Source organism: Amyelois transitella, chromosome 13 (assembly GCF_032362555.1).
Source record: "Amyelois transitella isolate CPQ chromosome 13, ilAmyTran1.1, whole genome shotgun sequence".
Classification (NCBI taxonomy): domain Eukaryota; kingdom Metazoa; phylum Arthropoda; class Insecta; order Lepidoptera; family Pyralidae; genus Amyelois; species Amyelois transitella.
The window spans coordinates 8,747,881-8,767,991 of NC_083516.1; the positions used below are offsets into that span (position 1 = coordinate 8,747,881).

The window sequence follows — 20,111 nt, forward strand, 5'->3', positions numbered from 1 at the left end:
TATACAAATACTCGTGGATAACGATGCATTGGATGTTCATTGATCTCGCGCTCCCTGATCACATGACCAGATGATGACCTGATGAGATGCCTAACGTTATGTTAGTTTGTCAATTTGAAACCTATTTTTTAAAAGTGTGAAATTTCCTTATTTTTAAAAACGACTGTATATTTAGTAATAGTTCAATAAGAACATGATATAATTTCACTTCAGACAATACATGTTACGGTATGAAAAGTCGTACGGGAAGCCCCGGCAAACGTGAATAATTAGTTGTGATTACAAACAAAGACGTCGTTAAATACTGATTTGTACGAAATGCAGAATGAATTACATAACTGCATGTACCTACTTACTTAATCACTGCATAAAATATAACGCGTTTGTTTATTATCGTAGCCCCATCTACATCGGACCCCATCACTACATTCTTTCGTCTTCATTCAAACCAGACGTGCGCTTACTTGTACTGTACTTCCAATTTCGCTCGATCGTGGTAAGCTTAAACGCGGACAGGCAGGAAAAAAAAGAAAATAAACGGGCACAAAAAATTCTCGACAGATTAAAAATTTTAAAAAAATATGAGTGTTGTTTATGTGTAGATATTAGTGTTTTGTTTATTTTGCAAACCGTGATGGCGAAATCAACATTGTTACTTCGTCAATCCTTGTAAGTTTTTTTTTTTTTTGTGTTTTTATTTATTAGTGGTCTCTTTATTTATATATCTACATAAATAAAGTAAATAGAAATCATGGTGTATAAAAATACTTTCACATAGTGTATAAAAGTATAAAATAGTTAGCCCTAAGTATTTATATTTTAGTTTATAACATGTTAAAAAATATTATCGCAGTGGGAATGCCGGAATAGACAGATATTCATAATTTACAGGATATAAATTATTGTGATATACTTGGTTATAATATTAATAATAAAAGAGCCGATATTAAAGAAATGTTAAAACTTTCAAGTCGTTATAAAAAAAAGTCTATATATATAATTTAAGGCACATGTAATTTTTTAAAATAGTTTGTGATTTAGTTAATGCTTAAATTTCTTTCTTTGATATAACCAGTTTTGTTTATAAAACTGATCAACCTTACTAAGAAATCTGTAGCAAAAATAAGACATAATTTTTTGCTTTAGCTAATTATACCTATAATTTTTTTTAATAATTTAATAATTTCAGATTAACTTTCGTTCACGTAATACTCGATAAATACGTAAATTAAGTCAATCTGAAATTTGATAGAAAAAAAGCCTGTACGCTATTCATTTTAGTTTAAAAATTTTAGTAACATAGATTATTTTTAATAAACACAAGTGTACCTATATTTGAAAACATTGCCTTCCTACATCTGGGTCATAAGTTCAAAAAGTAAACATCCAGTAGCAAAACTAGAAACTAATTGTTTACAATTTGTTGTTCGACCTTGAGATACCTGAACACATGGGTATCAAGTTTTATTGCGTCTGACTCCGCACCATGTACTAGGTAGTATGAGTATATATTAGGTACATACCACCCACGTACGAGGTATACTGATACAATATGAAGAGACACTTAAATCAAAAGTGATTTCATTTTAATTAAAATAACAAAGTTCAATCAAATTTCGAGTTCAATGAATCGATTTTTGAACGAAGTTGCGGTTAGTAAAGATTATATGAATATTGCTTCATTATATTTATTTTTATTGTATCCTGAACTGATGGCGCTGAAGGTTTATTTTTAATATACCTATATATCTAATCTCAAAAATTAGGAATAATTTGGGCGCCACCCGGGCGTCTTTTCATGTAGTGGTGTGGTCAACGTATTTGTCTATAACGTTGACAATTCTAGGTTCAATTCCGATTATAATCACTACATAGTATAAAACAAAGTCGCTATTTTAGTCTGTTTGTCTGTATGCTTAAGTCTTTAAAATTACGCAACGGATTTTGATGCGGTTTTTTGTAACAGGTAGAGTGATTCAAGAGGAAGGTTTTTATGTATAATTTTTTCCGAATTTGCACCCGTGCGAAGCCGGGGCGAGTCGCTAGTTAGATACTATAGACAAGTCGCCCAGGTACCTACTATAAGCAAAGTACCAACACTGAATTTTCGGATACAAATGAAATTCCACGGCACTACTTACCTGTTCAAAGTGCAAATTCAATAATGTTGAGAGATTTCTAGGCTTAAAATCTGATTTGAATGCGAAACAAGATGGGAGCTATCATTTTAATTCGATCATAGTTATTCTGAGTGCTAATGTTACTGAAATTTGAGTTAATCAAATTACGTATTTACCTATTGAATGAATGTTGATTTTGTTGGCTTCAACACAAAGTTAGCTTTTGCTTGGGGCTGGGTACCTACCGTTTTGATTTTACAAAAATCTGATTTTGTGGAAATATAGCGCCTAGATAAAGTAGACTTTAAAAGGTAACTACATACATACATATGGTCATGTCTATATCCCTTGCGGGGTAGACAGAGCCAACAGTCTTGAAAAGACTGAATGGCCACGTTCAGCTATTTGGCTTAATGATAGATAGAATCGAGATTCAAGTAGTGCTAGCCCATCGCCTAAAAAAGAATCCCAAGTAAAAAGTAACTATTTTTAGTTTCTAGAAATTCAGCTCTGTACATCATACGGTTTGATTTCTTTATTTGTACAGATGTAGGTATCATGTTATTGTGTATGGATTCTACGAACTCGTGTCAGAATGTAAACACAGTATAATATAAAGGCTTAAATATCCATGTAAAATATGTTGTTTTGTTTTTATGAACAAACGCAAGAGTAAATAACATTGACCCATGTGTTTGAAAGATTTCTGTGGATAATACGAATAAAAAATCTTCAGACTTCAAAAACGAAGACTTCAAAGAGATCTTTTTCATAAAAATTTATTAAATTTTTATTGTTACTATTTTTCATTAAAATTACGACTAAAATCAAAAAAACAAACACTACGCTTATTAAATTTCAAAAGTTCTCTTAACTTCACCAAGTGCAGAGTAATAGCTTTGTCATACAAAAAAATTGAGAACTCCCTCCTTTTTTAAAATTGGTTTAAAGACATTTCTTTGTAAGCCTTAATTTTTTCTATCACGCCTTTTTATCTACAAGTTTAAATACGAGCCCTAGAGTATCGAATTAATTATACATGATACGACTTAAATGACCAAATACATTAACTTATTGATTGCTCACTTTGTTACCATTTTAATTGTTTATCTACTAATTATTGTATTATTAAGTATTGTTACTCCACAAACTTTATTGTAGATAATATCTTATTTGTACGTACATGTCTATTTCCCCTCAGGGTGGACAAAGCCAACAGTCTTGAAAAGACTGAAACACCACGTTTAGCTGTATTGAATTGAGATTCAAACATTGACAGAAGAAGAATCGCAAGTTTATTAGGCTTATTTGAAAATTTATTTTATTGTATTTTATACCATGTTCTTATTTAATTTTCTTCAAAGTATCAAAAATAAATAATAATTTAGTATAGTAGTAATAGTACTAAGTAATATTTGATATAGGTTTTTTTTTTGGAGATATTGGTGAAGGAGATTAAGGAAACTATTAAATATTCTTCGTCCTTTAGGAGGCGGAAACAGGCTCATGCATAGTATTTATTCGTACGACGTACGTAGAGGGAATACATTATTTAAATTTATGTGAGCCACCTTCACCTTCGCTTCGTATCAGGAAAAAAGTGGTCATAACTCACTAAATGAAATTAAAATAAATCACAAGGTAGCTTTTAAATCACGGAGAAAATCTTCATATCTTTATTCAATTATAAGCCTAGCCCTGAATCGCCTTTTACTACATCCATGGGAAAGATATGGAGTGGTACTTTACTCAATTGTCGGAAACTACACGGTACCTACATATGTTATACGGTTTTTATTATGACGTGAAACGGTACAGCGATTGTTTTTCGCGCGATAAAAGAGGCGTCGCGCGTTCCATTCTAGTTAAGTCCCAGTTAGATCCTGATTTGGTAACTCAGTTTACACGAAGCAACCTTCGCAAATTTGCAAAAGACCCTACCTCATATCGGTACCTACATATCAATCAAATCACTTTTTTTTGATAATTGATTAAAGTGCGCTTGACCTCAATGTAGCTGGTGAGATGAGGCCTGAGGTGGTGTAAGTAAGCTTAAATAGTGTCTATTCACTCTTGCCTTGATAATGTCCAAGTTATATATGGGAAAAGAGATGTGGGGAGAGAAACACAAATCAATATCTTGGCGGCCTCGGTGGCGCAACGGTAGTACGCTTGTCTGTGACACCGGAGGTCCCGGGTTCGAATCCCGGCCAGGGCATGATGAGAGAAGAACTTTTTCTGATTGGCCTGAGTCTTGGATGTTTATCTATATAAGTACCTATTTATTAGTTATAAAATATAGTATCGTTGAGTTAGTATCTCGTAACACAAGTCTCGAACTTACTTCGAGGCTAACTCAATCTGTGTAATTTGTCCCGTATATACTTAATTATTTATTTATATTTAATATCTAATTCTAAGTCTTGTCAACACAGGTTCCACCGCCCCAGACGCCCCGTCTGCTCCTCTTCCACGGTGAGGTCATCGACCTCCCCACAGCGATGGAAAGCAGCCCCTGCGCCGGCGCCTACTCCTGTGCCTCTGAAGCCCTTCGTTGACATTCCGGGACCCCTGGCCTTGCCCATGTTGAGGCATTCGGCTCATGTTTTGCCCAGGATAGGTACGTTATTTAGTTATTTATTTTACAACAGAAAAAAAACCGTTTTAAATAATTTTCAAGACATCCCAATATGATTTGACCATGGTCCTGATTGGGTAAGTTAGGGCTTTATACGAAACGAATCCCTTCTGAACTCCGTAATGTTTGCAGGGGATTCTGCCCCGCACCAGATAACGTGGAAAGCTGCACTAGATCAATGTGCCTATTCCGTTAGTCGCCTTTTACAAAATTCATAAGAAAGAGAATAGGAACAATCCACTTCCTATTCTATCGAAGTGCCTGAAACCACACGGCTAATACAAACTTCATACTTTCACTAAATAAGAGACAAGAAAGTTATATTTAGATATGAGATCATCCCGAAAAGAATTTTAAAACCAGTTAAGTCTCAAAACAGGACGCATCGTAAGAGTTTTGATTTATTTTTCATCAAGCGAATTCCCGTCAAACCGGTCCTAATTTTGCGAATTCTTTCTCATAATACTTTCAAAAACTCTCACAAGATACGAGTAGCGCAATGTAAAAATACCTCAGACATTGTATTTCAATAGTTTTTAATGGCCACCAAAGGAGCTTGTAAATCATTGTAATAATGAAATTTAAAACACTTTCTGTGCAAAATGTTTCTGAGCCGAAATTAAAAGAATATCCATTTATAATGATTCCCCAGACAGACAGGCTTTTTTTCAATAAATCAACCCGCATTTTAGATCCTTCGAATTTTGTAAATTAATAAATATGTTTTCGAAAGTCTAGGTACCTTAATTATTCATTTGGCAAAATATTTTCTTAAGAGGCATGATCTCGTATCAAATTTCTTTTATTGATTTTTGTTTTGTTTTCCTACGCCAGCCAAGCAGAATAAAAAAAAGATATTTTCAGTTATCAATGGAAATAGTTTTGTTATGGTTCATGATTATAAATAATAGGTATGTATGTTAGCATGTAGATATACTATATTATACTTACTGTTAATTCATTCATTCATATAATCACGTCCATATCCCTTGCGGGGTAGACAGAGCCAGCAGTCTTGAAAGTCTGACAGGCCACGTTCAGCTGTTAGGCATAATCATAGAATTGAGAATCAAATAGTGACAGGTTGCTAGCCCATCGCCTTAAAGACGAATCCCAAGCTTATAAGCCTATCCCTTAGTCGCCTTTTACTACATCAATAGGAAAAAGATGGAATGGTCCTGTTCTTTTTTCTATTGGTGTCGGGAACCACACGGCATTTTATTGCACCAAAAGAGAATGTATAGAATGTGTATATACGTGTTATATTTGAGAATTACCACATGGCACTTTATAATATGAAGCTATTTGTATCCCACTGTTAGCCATAGATACCTTAATAAGACCTTATTTCTTCACAGGTAGCTTCCACCACGCCGTAGGCCTAGGGCTCCTGGAGCGTCTCCGAGTGCGCTACGGGGAGCTGGTCCGGCTGGCGAAGGGCTCGCGCTCGCGGCCCGTGCTCTACGTCTTCCACCCCGACATGATGCGAGAGGTATGTCACATTGCTATAGACATCACACGGAGCCCTAGGACTCCTGGAGCGTCTCCGAGCGCGCTAAGAAGTACCAAGGCGAAAGGAATAATACTCGTATTAAACAAAAAAATATTCCCATATTTTAGAAATATTTCGGTTATTAATTTCGGTGAAATTTCACAATGCATCAGATGGTGGTAGAGAAATAGTAGTTTTACTCTAGATTTCTACAGCCCAAGTTGTTAATTATTTTGAAAATCCAATGGGAAAAAGTTTGTGGGATAGAGACCCAAGCGCACCAGTTTATAAGCGGTTACCGTAGCCTATTGACGCCTACATTACACTACAAGGAAAGAAACCACATCGTTGCTGGTAATATATAGTTTTAAATGAACCAGGTTTTGCTAAAGACTTCACCCTTTATTATTTTATATTATTACCGCCGTATTGATAAATAAGTCAGGCCATTACTTAAACCTATTATTTATTATTTGATTACCTAACGCAGATCAGAGATAAAATATATGTCAATGTGACTAGCAATCCACATCATCTCATTGTATTTATTATATACTAGTAAATAATGTATTGCGTCTTCGCGCAAACCGGTTTCTTTACCTATCTGCGATGTAAACAAAGAATCATCTAAGTTCACTTTTTTAAACTATGTTTCACTTTACTCGGTCAGACAAATTTAACGCAAAATAATGCTTTGTTTGTTGTTCATAAATTTTATTCTCGTCAAATTTCAGACAGGTCATTGCACTTTCCGGTTTATTACGGTCACGACCTCTGGGACTAACTATACAACAATTAAGATCTTGTTGTTTATTGTTTACTCGTTATTTAATTAGGTAGTATTTATTCTGACTAACAAGCTGACGTTCACCTTTCCTGGATATCGTCATGGGCGGATTTCGGAGACCTTAATTAATAATCTTAAATAATGTGTATGTAAGTATAACGAAGCGTTCAGTTTATTCAATATTTTTTCCATTAATTGTCAATTTGATCCTGGCAGAATAGAGTTATGAAGTAATTTATGATCAAAAAATACATTTTTCAAAGTAGACTATTAACATTGCATTGACTGTGAAATATATTTTCTTTTTTATGAATGAAGTCTTCGGCAATCTCTATTCGTAAATAGTCTCTCCGTAATGACAAACAAATAAAATTATCGATGACAATAAAATTATCTTAGCGAATTGAATCACGCATGTTTCATTCATGTTTACAAATTAGCCGGTTATCGATAGATATTATCAAATAATTAATACGTTTATTTATAACTCCTACACGTGATCTTGTAAATATTTCTCGCATATTTTTCATATATAAGTGATGCAAACAGAAAAATTATAGAATTCATCTATCAAACAACAAGACAAGTTAACAGTAGCTGAACTCTTTCAAAATCTCTATCTGTATGTAAAGCTCATCTTACGTGCCTGGCCCAGTTCAAAAGATTCTAAATTTTGAAAATTTTTTGTATTAGGTCCTTTATGCTACTAGAATATTCTACTCTGTGCGTGCAATTTCCGGGAAATCCCCTGATCATTTAGTGCACCCGTAGACAACCTTAAATACAAAAATTCAAATCCCTTCAATTCAAATCCCCAAGGCGACAGTCAGGGCTACGCGTTGATATCAGTCATTTTCATCCTTCCTACTTAAGTTTATTATAAATGCGTAAGTTTGTAAGGCTTGGAATTCTTCTTATAGGCCATCGGCTAGCAACCTGTCACTATTTGAATTTCTATTCCATCTTAAGCCATACACCTGAACGTGGCCTACCCCGTAAGGGATATAGACGGGATTATATGTGCGTAAGTTTGTAATGATGTGTTTTTGTTACTTTTTCACGCAAAATTCACTAAATGGGTTTGATGAAATTAAAAATACCGAACTATAGACGGGAACAGGCTGGAAAAACACATAGTGGAATTTTTATCCCGAAATTCCCATGAGAGCGAAGTCCCGGGGCGCAGCTAGTCTTCTTTATAGAACAATCGCCTACAGTCAATGATAAGTTATCTCTAATATTGCAACTTCGGCAATATAATCATCTGACGCACAATGGGGTCATACATGTTTACATACATTTTATATTTATACTCTTTCTACGTTATCAGGAAACCTATTTGCAATAATGTTTTATTAAGTAACCGCTCTATTATTATCACTTGTTTTTGTATGAGCTTAATACGTTGTCATATCAGTCGACCACTATATTATTCGTAGTATTTATTATGTTAATACGTATGTAGGTATGTTAAAATAATGTTTATGTACTTAATGTGCAAGAAAGAGTGCGAGTTTAACTTAGGTGTTCTTACTTTAATAGAAAATATTGAATTTTAAGTAATTAAATGTAAAAACATTGCCATTAGATTAAATTAATTTTCAAAAATTTCACTCTACTAATTTCTGAATAATTAATGGAGTTCTTGAAATAAACATGGTAATTGACCCTTACCTTACCCTTGAAGGAATAAAGACCTTATAAAGAATCCTTGAATTACAATTAAAATTAAAAAATAAGCAAAAGTATCCCGTAAATTGAAGTACCAAATACAATAAGTAATTTTTTTCTTTCAAAAATAATGCTTTCATATTAATAAAAATTACACCAAAATATTTTACTTACAATCTTTAACGGTTGAAACATCTTCATTTTAGTATCATAACGCCAAACGAAACAATTTATCTCGACCCAAATTTGACAGCCATTTACACATTTAACGACCGCATTCACACCGTCAGCTGTTTTTGTTTATAGCACTATCGCAGAAGGTGCTAAAGTTCAATTTGATGTCAACATTTGGTTTCTTAGTTATGATAATTTGTCACAACTGTCGTCAAATTAGTTTGGAAACTACGCTCCTTACGAGTTAACTTTATGTAAACAAACTTTTTCCACGGCTTTATTTTATATTTTTTCGAGATGAATATAGACTATCTTTGACATATGGTTACGTCTATATCCCTTGAGAGGTAGACAGATCCAAGAGTCTTGAAATGACTGATCGGATTAGTGATTCAAATAGTGACAGGTTGCTAGCTCATCGCCTAAAAGAAGAATCCCAAGTTCATATATATATTTACAGATATCTATCATTAAGCCAAACAGCTGAACAAGGCCTATCATTCCTTTCAAGACTGTTGACTCTGTCTTCCCCTAAAAATATGGTTTGTAATGGTGTAAAATTCATTTACCAAAGCACGTTCAATAGCTATGTATCTACACAATTTATGACCGCAAACGTGTTAATTGCTGACCCCTCGGCACCAGCTGGGTTTCGGGTCGTTTGTTTACACTTATAGTTAACAATTTATAACTATGACAGATGTGCTTCATTTCAAATTTGCAATGAAGCTTATTGCCATAAACACTTTATGCCGCTTTTTAATTAAACTGACAAATACTTTCATATAAAAAAATAAACCAAATTTTCAAATAGGTTTTTCTGAAATGTATTATTATTACAGATATTATTGATATAGTAACTACTTACTTGATTAGTATTAAATTTAATAAAACCAAATCAAAAATAATAAAAATCATATTGACCTAGTTAATTACGAGTAGACAAAAAATATGAATAAAAAAATTACTAAAAATAGTTTCGACAGACAAAGTCCTCAAGAATTAAGATAAAGAAACTACGCGTGCACCGATTAAACTGTTTTAAATAAGTAAAAAAAGGTATGATTTATAAATTCAAACGCCACTTATTATTCTGTCTATTAAATTCTCAAAATAACAACTGTTATCTCATTACCGCAATTATAGTAATAATGATGTGTTGAATCATTATGTTTGAATTATATAACGTCAGTAAAGTGCATCTACCCAATAGATATGATTCTATGATAACCTTCGACCAGTATTGACATCTATAGCCTTGGTTATAGTTTGAATTCGACTTTACCGGTAGCAATAACGATAACCATAGCATGAAAAATAGCAAATGGTGCAAGGCAATTTTTTTCTACGGTTTGGTTTAGTCTTTTGCTTGTCACTGTAACTTTAATTAAAATTACGACAATATCTGCGTAACTATGATCACATTAAATTATAACCCAAAGACTCTAATGAGTTTTTTTTAATAACTTACTCCAGACTTTACAAAGTCATAGGCGAACCCTGGGTACCTCTCAGTGAATCTGCAAACAGACAGTAAACACAACAACTGTAACTAAGGCAAGGACAAGTTAGTAGACAAAAACTAAGGAATAGTTACCTTTTATAATAAATTTTTACCTTTTATAGTACCTATCATTTTAATTTTCGTACGTGAGCCATTTCAAAATTTTAGCCAGTAATTGTATCATGTCGAAGATTATATCTCTTTTGAGAAGAATTGGTTTAATTATAATTACTATGTTTATTTTTTGTTATCAGGTTTACGAAAGCCGAGCTACAGAGTCGCCTCGTTGGGAGAAATCACCGTTGTGTGAACAGAGGAGATCTACTAGCCAATGTCCTATCACTGGGTAAGCAGAACGACCATTATGTATCTTAAACATATTTTTTTAGATGTAACTTTTAGCTAAAAACCTGTAACTATTTGAATCTCAATATTGAGTCATACAGCCGAACGTAACCTTTAAATCTTTATGAGACTGTTCAGATTCTAATTCAATTGTTTTGTATCTATGTAGTTCGGTTCCTGAAGTTTATTCTACCTTATACGAACGAAAAAGCATTTATTTTTTCAAAGTAAAAGAGAGAGGAAAAACAAGACACGTCTGTGCTTCAAAATTTTGCTAATTTGCTACCTAAATCTGACTCTGCACGATCGAAACTGCAGCAATCATTATTTAAAAAAAAAACTTGTTCCAGAAATGAAACTAATGCCATTTGGGCGGGAATTCGCATGCTCTTCCAAGATGGCGCATTATCGAAAAATTACGAGAAAGCATTTGAAGATATTGCAACTGACGCCACTAACAGGTAACGACCATTTATTGATCTTTCTCTTTCCCTCGATTTACAGTTTAAATTCTCGGTTTTTTTGATTATCTGAATCTGTAATTATCTGAATCCCTATTATATTATTAAGCATTGCCTAAACGTGGCATTCGAGTTTTTTAAGCTCTACTCCATGAATTGTAAAAACGTGATAGACGTATGTATGTTTGTACACTGCACATACTTATATTAATATTAACATACAGGATTACTTAGATATGTTCGACATGTGTGACGTATTATATGTATATAAGAGTGAAATTGAAATTAATGGCCTTATTGTTAATTGAAGTTAATTGTTCTGTAACTAAATGAGAGTGTATTATGTAACGTATTCGGATCTGTAATAGCTCATTGTAAACAATCACCTGTTAGTGTGTAATTTTATACTAATAGAGGCTTACAGAGTTATAATGGACAAAACTGCAAGAAAAAAAATTACGAATCTTTGAAATCGTGGGTCTTTTGGAAGAATTTTCCTATATGTAATACGACAATTTTATATTTAATATGTAAGCGACAATTTTTCATATCAAAATGTTTTTCAAGACTTGAAGCCCTACGCTTTGCTGACAACGCCCTGAATGAGGAACTGGAGACGGAGGTGTACCGCTGGGCCTTGGAGACCGTGGGCATGATGATGTTTGGCATCAGGCTGGGCTGTCTGGACGGGGATGTGCATGTCCCGACTCAAGAAAATAAGTAAGTTGTAGTCCTGTTGTAGTTTAATTGCTTTGTAGGTAAAGTTATGACAGAATATCTATAAAGTTCACGTATCTCAAAAAATATTGAAATATCTGTGGTGATGTCAAGAATCACGAAAAATATGAAAGTTTTTGTGGACGTGTGCCGTGTGGTTTCCGGCACCAATAAAAGAAAAGAATAGGACCACTCCTCCTCTTTCTCATAGATGTCGTTAAAGGCGACTGCGAGATAGGCTTATAAACTTGGGATTTTTCTTTTAGGCGATGGGCTGGCAACCTGTCACTATTTGAATCTCAATTCTATCGTTAAGCCTAACAGCTAAACGTGGCCAATCAGTCTTTCAAGACTGCCGGCTCTGTCTACCCCGCAAGGGCTATAGACGTGATTATATGAATGATAAATGAATGTATTAAAAGATCCCATCCTTCTCGAGTCGGTTATCCAAAACTTAAATTCTGTAAGCCTCATTCATAGCTACTTGCATTTGCTATTACTTCTCCAAGGTCATTTCTACAACTGAAGAGCAAGACGGGCGATCAGTGAGACATGTTTTGCGAATTTCTCACCGCATAAACATTCTAGATTCGATCTTACCTATAAAACTACCAATACATATGATGCTTTTACTTTATAAAATAAAAGCTTTTAATAACCAATACGTATGATGCTTTTACTTTTAAACAGGACACCAGAAAAAACGTCAATGGACGACGACACCCCGGACCTCTGTTCCCTTTCCAAACGTTCCGTGGACGAGCTGAATCCCGCAGAACGCCTTGTGAGGTGTACCCGGGAAATAGCTGATGGTAGCTACTTGATGCGCAGCGAAGACACCCTCAAAAGCGAGTCGCATGTCTTCAACAAGGCTCTGAAGGCATTTGATACACATGTCAGGTATTAATAAATAATCAACGACTGAATTTCATCTTAAAAATTCTGGTTTAGGTTTGACAATTTTCACAAAAATCAACAAAAACGCTTCAGTTTATTCGACGTTCTTTTTAATTAAATAGTAGTTAAATATTTTAATATGAAAAAGTTATATTAAACGTCTTACCAAAATAGATATCATTTTGACTAAACAGATTATGGCGTAATTCTCAAATATAACACGTTTTGGTGCAATAAAGTGCCGTGTGGTTCCCGGCACCATTACAAAAAAGAATAGGACCACTCCATCTCTTTCCCACGGATGTCGTAAAAGGCGACTAAGGAATAGGCTTATAAACTTGGGATTCCCCTTTTAGGCGATGGGCTAGCAACCTGTCACTATTTGAATCTCAATTCTATCTTAAAGCCAAATAGCTGAACGTGGCCTATCAGTCTTTACAAGACTGTTGGCTCTGTCTACCCCGCAAGGGATATAGACGTGATTGTATGTTTGTATGTAAGAGTTTATCTATCTATCTTTTATGGATCAATCGAAAGGTAAAACTCATGATCACTTTTTCAGCCTCACCGATCATTTCCTAACACGAACCCTTAAAGACCTGGACTCTGGTATCACGAGACCTGAACAAATACTCCTCGACAAACTACGGCCCCTGGACAGGCGGATACTCCCATTATCATCAGACATGCTCCTTGCTGGAGTAGACCCTGTAAGTACTCTTTATACATACATACGTACATAAAATCACGCCTCTTTCCCGGAGGGGTAGGCAGAGACTACCTCTTTCCACTTGCCACGATCCCTGCATACTTCCTTTGCTTCATCCACATTCATAACTCTCTTCATGCAAGCTCGGCGGTTTCGGGTACTTTTGACCTGACCCTTTACCAGGACGTCCTTAATTTGATCAAGATATGTTCGTCTAGGTCTTCCCACTCCACTCTTTAATCTACAGTTATTCTCGTACGGTGGTCTCAGGAGATACCTGTGCCACCTCGCCTTTATCGGTGTATGGGAGGCGGCCCAGGTATCTCGTGAGCCGTATGTACCCTAGGACAAAAACATATATTTTCGGCCGGTTTGGAAACTTGTTTACATAAGCCTTGTTACCTATTTGTAACAAATACCTGTATGAATATGATAATTTAAAAGCTAAATGAAAACATATTAATTATTGCATGGACGAACCACCGTCTCACCTTCTTAACAGAAGAATCATAACTTGAAACATAATGCTTTTAAAGTGCCGTGTGGTTCCCGGCACCAATACAAAAAAGAATAGGATCACTCCATCTCTTTCCAATGGATGTCGTAAAAGGCGACTAAGGGATAGGCTTACAAACTTGGGATTCTTTTTTTAGGCGATGGGCCTGCAACCTGTCACTATTTGAATCTCAATTCTATCATTAAGCCAAATAGCTGAACGTGGCCATTTAATCTTTCCAAGACTGTTGACTCTGTCTACCCCGCAAGGGATATAGACGTGACTATATATATGTATGCTTTTAAATTTATGTCTCGATAATTTCATTGAGTTCATTTTCTTTCTCCGCCCAGCTAGCCCAAACAGCTCTGAGCATGTTCTACCAGCTCTCCCTCCACGCGGCGCAACAACAAAGAGCTCACGATGAAGTGGCCTGGTCTGAAGCTTCGAAAGACGCCGGCGCCGAAGCTGATGAGATGCCGTACATTGCTGCGTGTGTTCGAGAGGCGATGAGACTGCTTCCAGCCACGGGCGGCGTTGTACGACGAAGCAAGGAACCGTTGGCTGTTGGAGGTTATGAAATACCTGAGGGGGTAAGTTTAAAAAGTTTTTAATATCGCAAAGCTCATGATGTAACGTCGTGGTCTACAGTTTCAAAAGACGTCGAGCTAAAATGATGCAGTACATTGCTGCATGATTACGAGAGTTAGAGGTTTTAGAATACATACATACATATGGTTACGTCTATATCCTTTGCGGGGTAGATAGAGCAAACAGACTTGAAAAGACTGAATGGACACGTTCAGCAATTTGGCTTAATGATAGAATTGAGATTCAAATAGTGACAGGTTGCTAGCCCATCGCCCAAAAAGAATCCCAAGTTTGTAAGCCTATCCCTTTTGGAATACCTAAATGGATAAGTTATACTGCTTTTGTGTTTTGAGATTTTAAACTAATTTTTTTACCAATAAATAGGTATAGTCTCTGGATCATTCATGCGTATTACTTGTTATAAACCAATTGTAAGAAGTGGAATATTCCTTTTAATATTCAAAGAAAATGGTAATTTTGTTTACTTAGTGCCCTAGGCTAAATTAATTATTTGCGATCCTATCTTGCTGTTATATATACGAAATATTTTTCAAATTATGTTCAATTAAGTATAAATATTTTCTTATATTATAAATACTAACAGACATTTATACTGCGCAGAAAACTAATTTTAAGCCACTCTAGAGGTTTAACCTTCATTTTACCCAAAATAAAACTAGGCGGACAAAAAATATAAGACCCATATTTTTTTTTGTAATGTACCTATGTATTTGTCAGTATGCATGTGCACTTTATCGCACCACCAACTTAAAGTTTTTTTCTGTTTGGTCAGCTGGTTGACTGGTAGAGAATGCCAAACGGCATTAAGTCCGCCTTTTGTGCATTTTTGTTTTTATGCAATAAAGTTGTAAATAAATAAATAATTCGCATTTTCCCAGACAGACATAGTCCTCGCACACGGAGTCAGCTCCAAATCAGACAAGGAATGGAGCAGACCCAAGGCCTTTATCCCAGAAAGGTGGTGCAGTGAAGGTTGGGAGCCCATCAGAGCTTCAAGGGCCCATAACTTCGCTTCCATGCCCTTCGGTGAAACCTGCCCCGCCACTGGAATAGCCAACACAATGCTATCCCAACTAGCGAAGAAAGTATTGGAAAAATATAGGCTGGAGTGGCACGGCCCGGCGCCAAATATGATCACAACGGGGGTCAATAAACTGCAGCCGCCATTTTATTTCGTATTGCAAAATGCGGCTTGATTTTGTGCTGTGATATTTTTAGATTGCGTGTTCCGTCAGGGTCGGATTTAGGGAGCTTTAAGGCCCTTGGGCCTCCTGATGATTGTGGCCGACCTACCGATTACGAGATGCATGCAATATGTAATTTACAGCTCTCTAAAATAGACATAAAAATTCAGAATTGATAACCAAATAAGTACCTACCTCTTATAGATTGAGGTAGTCGCAACATTACGAACTAAATGTTCGCACAAACATTGTGAACTAAATGTCTTTACCATTTTACATTTTTGTCGAATTATTTTATGTGTAGGTATTTGATAAAATTTTCCATACGTATTCATAAAAAATAATAAAAAAGGGATTCTCCGCTGCCCCAGAGCACCCAGACGTCTGAATCCGACTCTGTGTTCCGTAGTGAGATTCATATGGTAACTTGTAATGTAAGCAATGCTGTAACCCGGTCTGAGCTAGCCCGCACCTAGCCTAGGTTCGAAATCAAGTACTTAGAATATATAAATGTAATTAATAAATAAATAAATGCGTAGGAAAAAATAGTCCATTAATACATATATTACTATTGTTTATAATATTTTTTGTATGTAACTAGATAGATAACGAGTATGTTTATCTTATTACGGTTAACTCATGAGAAATGCCTTTATAATTTTATCTTAGGTAGGTTATAAGCTTTTTGTTACTATTAGTAAGTATAAAAAAATTACTATATAACAGAATATCTTATGGTTATACGTAATAAGAGTTATTAATAAAAAAATATTTTAGAACGCAATGTTTTTATTAATGTTGCGATCTGCCTGTTAACTGTTATTGACTTTTCCCGAAAATAAAACGGAACATATAATTCCCTTTCTCGTTTTAATGTTTCAATTTAAAGAGCTTATAATTTTATGAAAATTAAGTATTAATCATAAAATAAAAATAATTTAAATGATGTTGGTTTATATTTTTCCCCTTTGCCCGTATATTTTTAACCTATTCAGTTAAAATTTCAGTTTTAATAAAAGTATCATATTAAATTACAATTATTTATTATAATTAATAATAATTTCTAATTATAATATTAGAGATCGTGGCAAGTGAAAAGAGGTAGTCTCTGCCTACCCCTCCGGGAAAGAGGCGTGATTTTATGTATGTATGTATGTATTAATAAAAGTATAACGACTAATCAATATTAAATATAAACTCTTCCGTTACTTATTGACTAAGTGACTGACGGACAACGAACATGAAAGTTGAAATTAGTTATAAAGGTAGGTTTTAGGTTCCTTAGGGAGGGCAGAAAAACACTAAGAAAATATTTATGAAAATTCCTGCGATTTCCTGGGGATGTTAAATATAATTAAAACTTTTACTTAATTTCCTCTTCCATTACTGGCTGGAATTAAAAATTCTTTAATATATAAGAATTAAAAATTGAATATTTCTCTCTAGTAATATTACTTTTGAAAAAAGAACCATGCAATCGTATCTGCTTGTTTCATTCATCACCCGAGTCGGACGAGCAGTGATCAATCTCGTTTAACACAAACAAAACAATTTGCAGCTATTGTTTGGCTAGCGGCGGGTCGACCCGCGCCGTCCTCATTAAAATTCAAAGTTAATACTAAACTAGTGTTCGTCTGCTACTTGGCTCCTTTGGGAATTTATATAATTACTGTAAGAATTTAGAAATTTGCTTGAAAGAAGAATTCTTTTTATTTTTTATTCTTTTTTTATAACATTCAAAAATGCGAAGGCATGATTGTCACTTCTTCACAATTAAACCAACTGAACCTATCTCCATGAATTGTTGCAAATAGTTAACATAAAGGGCACTTTCTCATTACGCGGGCAGCACCGCAGGATTATATTTTACATTAAATTGTGAATGGATAATGTCTGAAGACCGAGAAACCATAGATTTTGCCAAAACTGCAAAACTAAATACTAAAAATTGCCTATGAAATGTCAGTAAGCAAGATAATCTAGCCAACTTGGAATGAAAAAAGCTAAGGCGGTATTAAAAAACATACATACATACATAAAATCACGCCTCTTTCCCGGAGGGGTAGGCAGAGACTACCTCTTTCCACTTGCCACGATCTCTGCATACTTCTTTCGCTTCGTCCACATTCATAACTCTCTTCATACAAGCTCGACGGTTTCGGGTACTTTTGACCTGACCCTTTACCAGGACGTCCTTAATTTATTAAAAAAATGCGCAATTTTTTTTATAAATTAAAAATCATCAAATCAGAATCAGAGCAATGGTTTGAGCCTTGAGAAGAAATGAGCAATTTTTGTATCTACATAGATATATCAGTATAGATAGGTCAGTAGTAAACACAACAATAAAATTAAACAAAAAGCTCGAGTATATTTTTTTGTAAGATAATCCAGCTAACTTGTAATGAAGGAAGCGTAGGCGGCATTGAGAAATAATATTATTACAGTTTGCCGTTAATCCATCAACTGTTGTGAAAAAGAACAGAAGACTCCTTGTAATCCCGGCTGGAAAGAATTACATTTAAGATTCTTATTATACTAGACTAGATTTTGTGTGGGGATGGATCACGCGGAAATAAAAACTAACCTTCATTTAACTTCGGGTATTTAACGTTATTTATAAATAAAATTTAATCAAAAACGGTCCAGCGGTTTAGCAGGAAAACCATAATACACAGATAGACGGACTATATAACATTTATAATATAACTTAGAACCATCAAAAACGAATTATTAAATGATTTCAGATTTCAATACAAACTTTTATTTTTAGGATTAAATGTTACTAGATATGTGTACTGAACCATTACTGAACATACTCCTACATGAGATACTAAAACAAATAAAGTCTAGTCGTCAAAGAAATCCATCCAACAAGAAAACAGGTGCCAGTTTATACAATCTTACTCTCACAGATTAAATATTGACTACAAGCCATCTAAAAGTTACAGTTTGGGAACAAAGGCGCAGTCGGTTTAATGGCGCAGTCGGTAACACGTGCACCTACTATTTCCAAAACTACGTCGATGCAGTTATGCTGCAGCCAACCTGCAAATTCGTAGTTGCGTTTTGATTCAACTGTACCTAAAGCTAAGTAGGTTTTATTAAAAACATACATATACAAACTTAATGTTGAACTATAAAGTAAAGCAGATTATAAAGTATATTTACCTATTAGTAAATTGTGAATCCATGGTCCAATATTATAAATGCGGAAGTGAGTTTGTTCGTTTGTTTTCTCTTCACTCGTTATCTACTGAACTACAATCTCAATAAAATCTTCTACATATTGTGTAAATATAATTAAGAGTCTGAAGATGGACATACCGTTTCATCTCGGTAAAAACTAAAGTTCCCGTGAAATCGTCCTAAACCATATATTCTTGAAGGTGGCATTAAATTAGCTCTTTTAAAGCTAGTCTAGAATTCCAAATCGTTGGTAAACTGTTTTATCTGAAGGAGGAAAAGGACAAATTTCTATTTGACTTGGTGGAGATTGGCGTGTCTGCGGTGTGGTTGGTAATGTTATTAAGAAGAAATAGCACTAGGATTGAAGTCTGTCGTTTACACTACGTAATGAAAGTAAATAAAAAAATATATAATAGAAATCATATATTAAAAACGTGAAATAATTAAAAGCTGAAATGGATAGCTTTAAATTAAACATTAAGTACTTAGTATAAAGCTCTCTCGCCCTGATAGGAGAAATAAAATAGCTATCTGCGAGTCGAGTCCCAATCCCTTTCAGAAAGCTTCAATTCAAATTTCGCTAATCAAAAAACCCGAAGCTGTGATACCACTTGAAATGTCTGCAGTCGTCAGGATTTCGCACGATTTGCGGTCTTAGAGCTAAACGATTTCGTATATAAAATAGGGACTTTTCTGGAAAATTCTAACACTCTGGATAAAAGTTCGAAGCTCTGCTAGCTCCTTGCGACATGACGCGTCACGATCAAGTTTGAATAGTATCTACATTAAAATCTACGTCGTCTCTAATATTACACAGACAGTTAGCCTTTAAGTTAGATAAAATGTGTTATTTGAAATAATTCTTATCAAAAAAGGGCGAACAAACTTTAGTTAAATCATTGTAAAATTAAGTAATTTATGAAGAAGAAACAAATGCTTCAAATTGGCTAAAAATCAAATACCTATCTTTATACTTAATATTTATTATAAAACTCATGAATTAACATAATCTCCTACTGATATAAAAAAGCGTCTGTTCACCTAACCGACTACGTAAAAGGAGACAACATTATAGGCACTAATGTGTCCTTTCATCGGATGAGAATACCTCCCTC

The 20,111-nt window shown here is 34.6% G+C and overlaps 1 protein-coding gene across 1 annotated transcript; it reads left to right on the top strand.

Annotated features, from left to right (window-relative positions):
* The first annotated feature begins 444 nt into the window (after positions 1-444).
* LOC106129246 (probable cytochrome P450 49a1) lies at positions 445-16,693 on the top strand. Its single transcript, XM_013327746.2, has 10 exons — positions 445-669; positions 4,556-4,740; positions 6,117-6,250; positions 10,641-10,732; positions 11,082-11,192; positions 11,760-11,912; positions 12,600-12,809; positions 13,369-13,516; positions 14,365-14,604; positions 15,502-16,693. The coding sequence occupies exons 1-10, from the start codon at positions 635-637 to the stop codon at positions 15,817-15,819; spliced, it is 1,626 nt and encodes a 541-aa protein (XP_013183200.1). The 5' UTR covers positions 445-634; the 3' UTR covers positions 15,820-16,693.
* Positions 16,694-20,111: the final 3,418 nt, after the last annotated feature.

Bases quoted from the DNA above. Each gene is read 5' to 3' on its own strand.
- LOC106129246 (XM_013327746.2), top strand. From the start codon at position 635: ATGGCGAAATCAACATTGTTACTTCGTCAATCCTT. The intron at 670-4,555 runs GTAAGTTTTTTT...TTGTCAACACAG, and splicing joins TTGTTACTTCGTCAATCCTT to GTTCCACCGCCCCAGACGCC. The intron at 10,733-11,081 runs GTAAGCAGAACG...AACTTGTTCCAG, and splicing joins AGCCAATGTCCTATCACTGG to AAATGAAACTAATGCCATTT.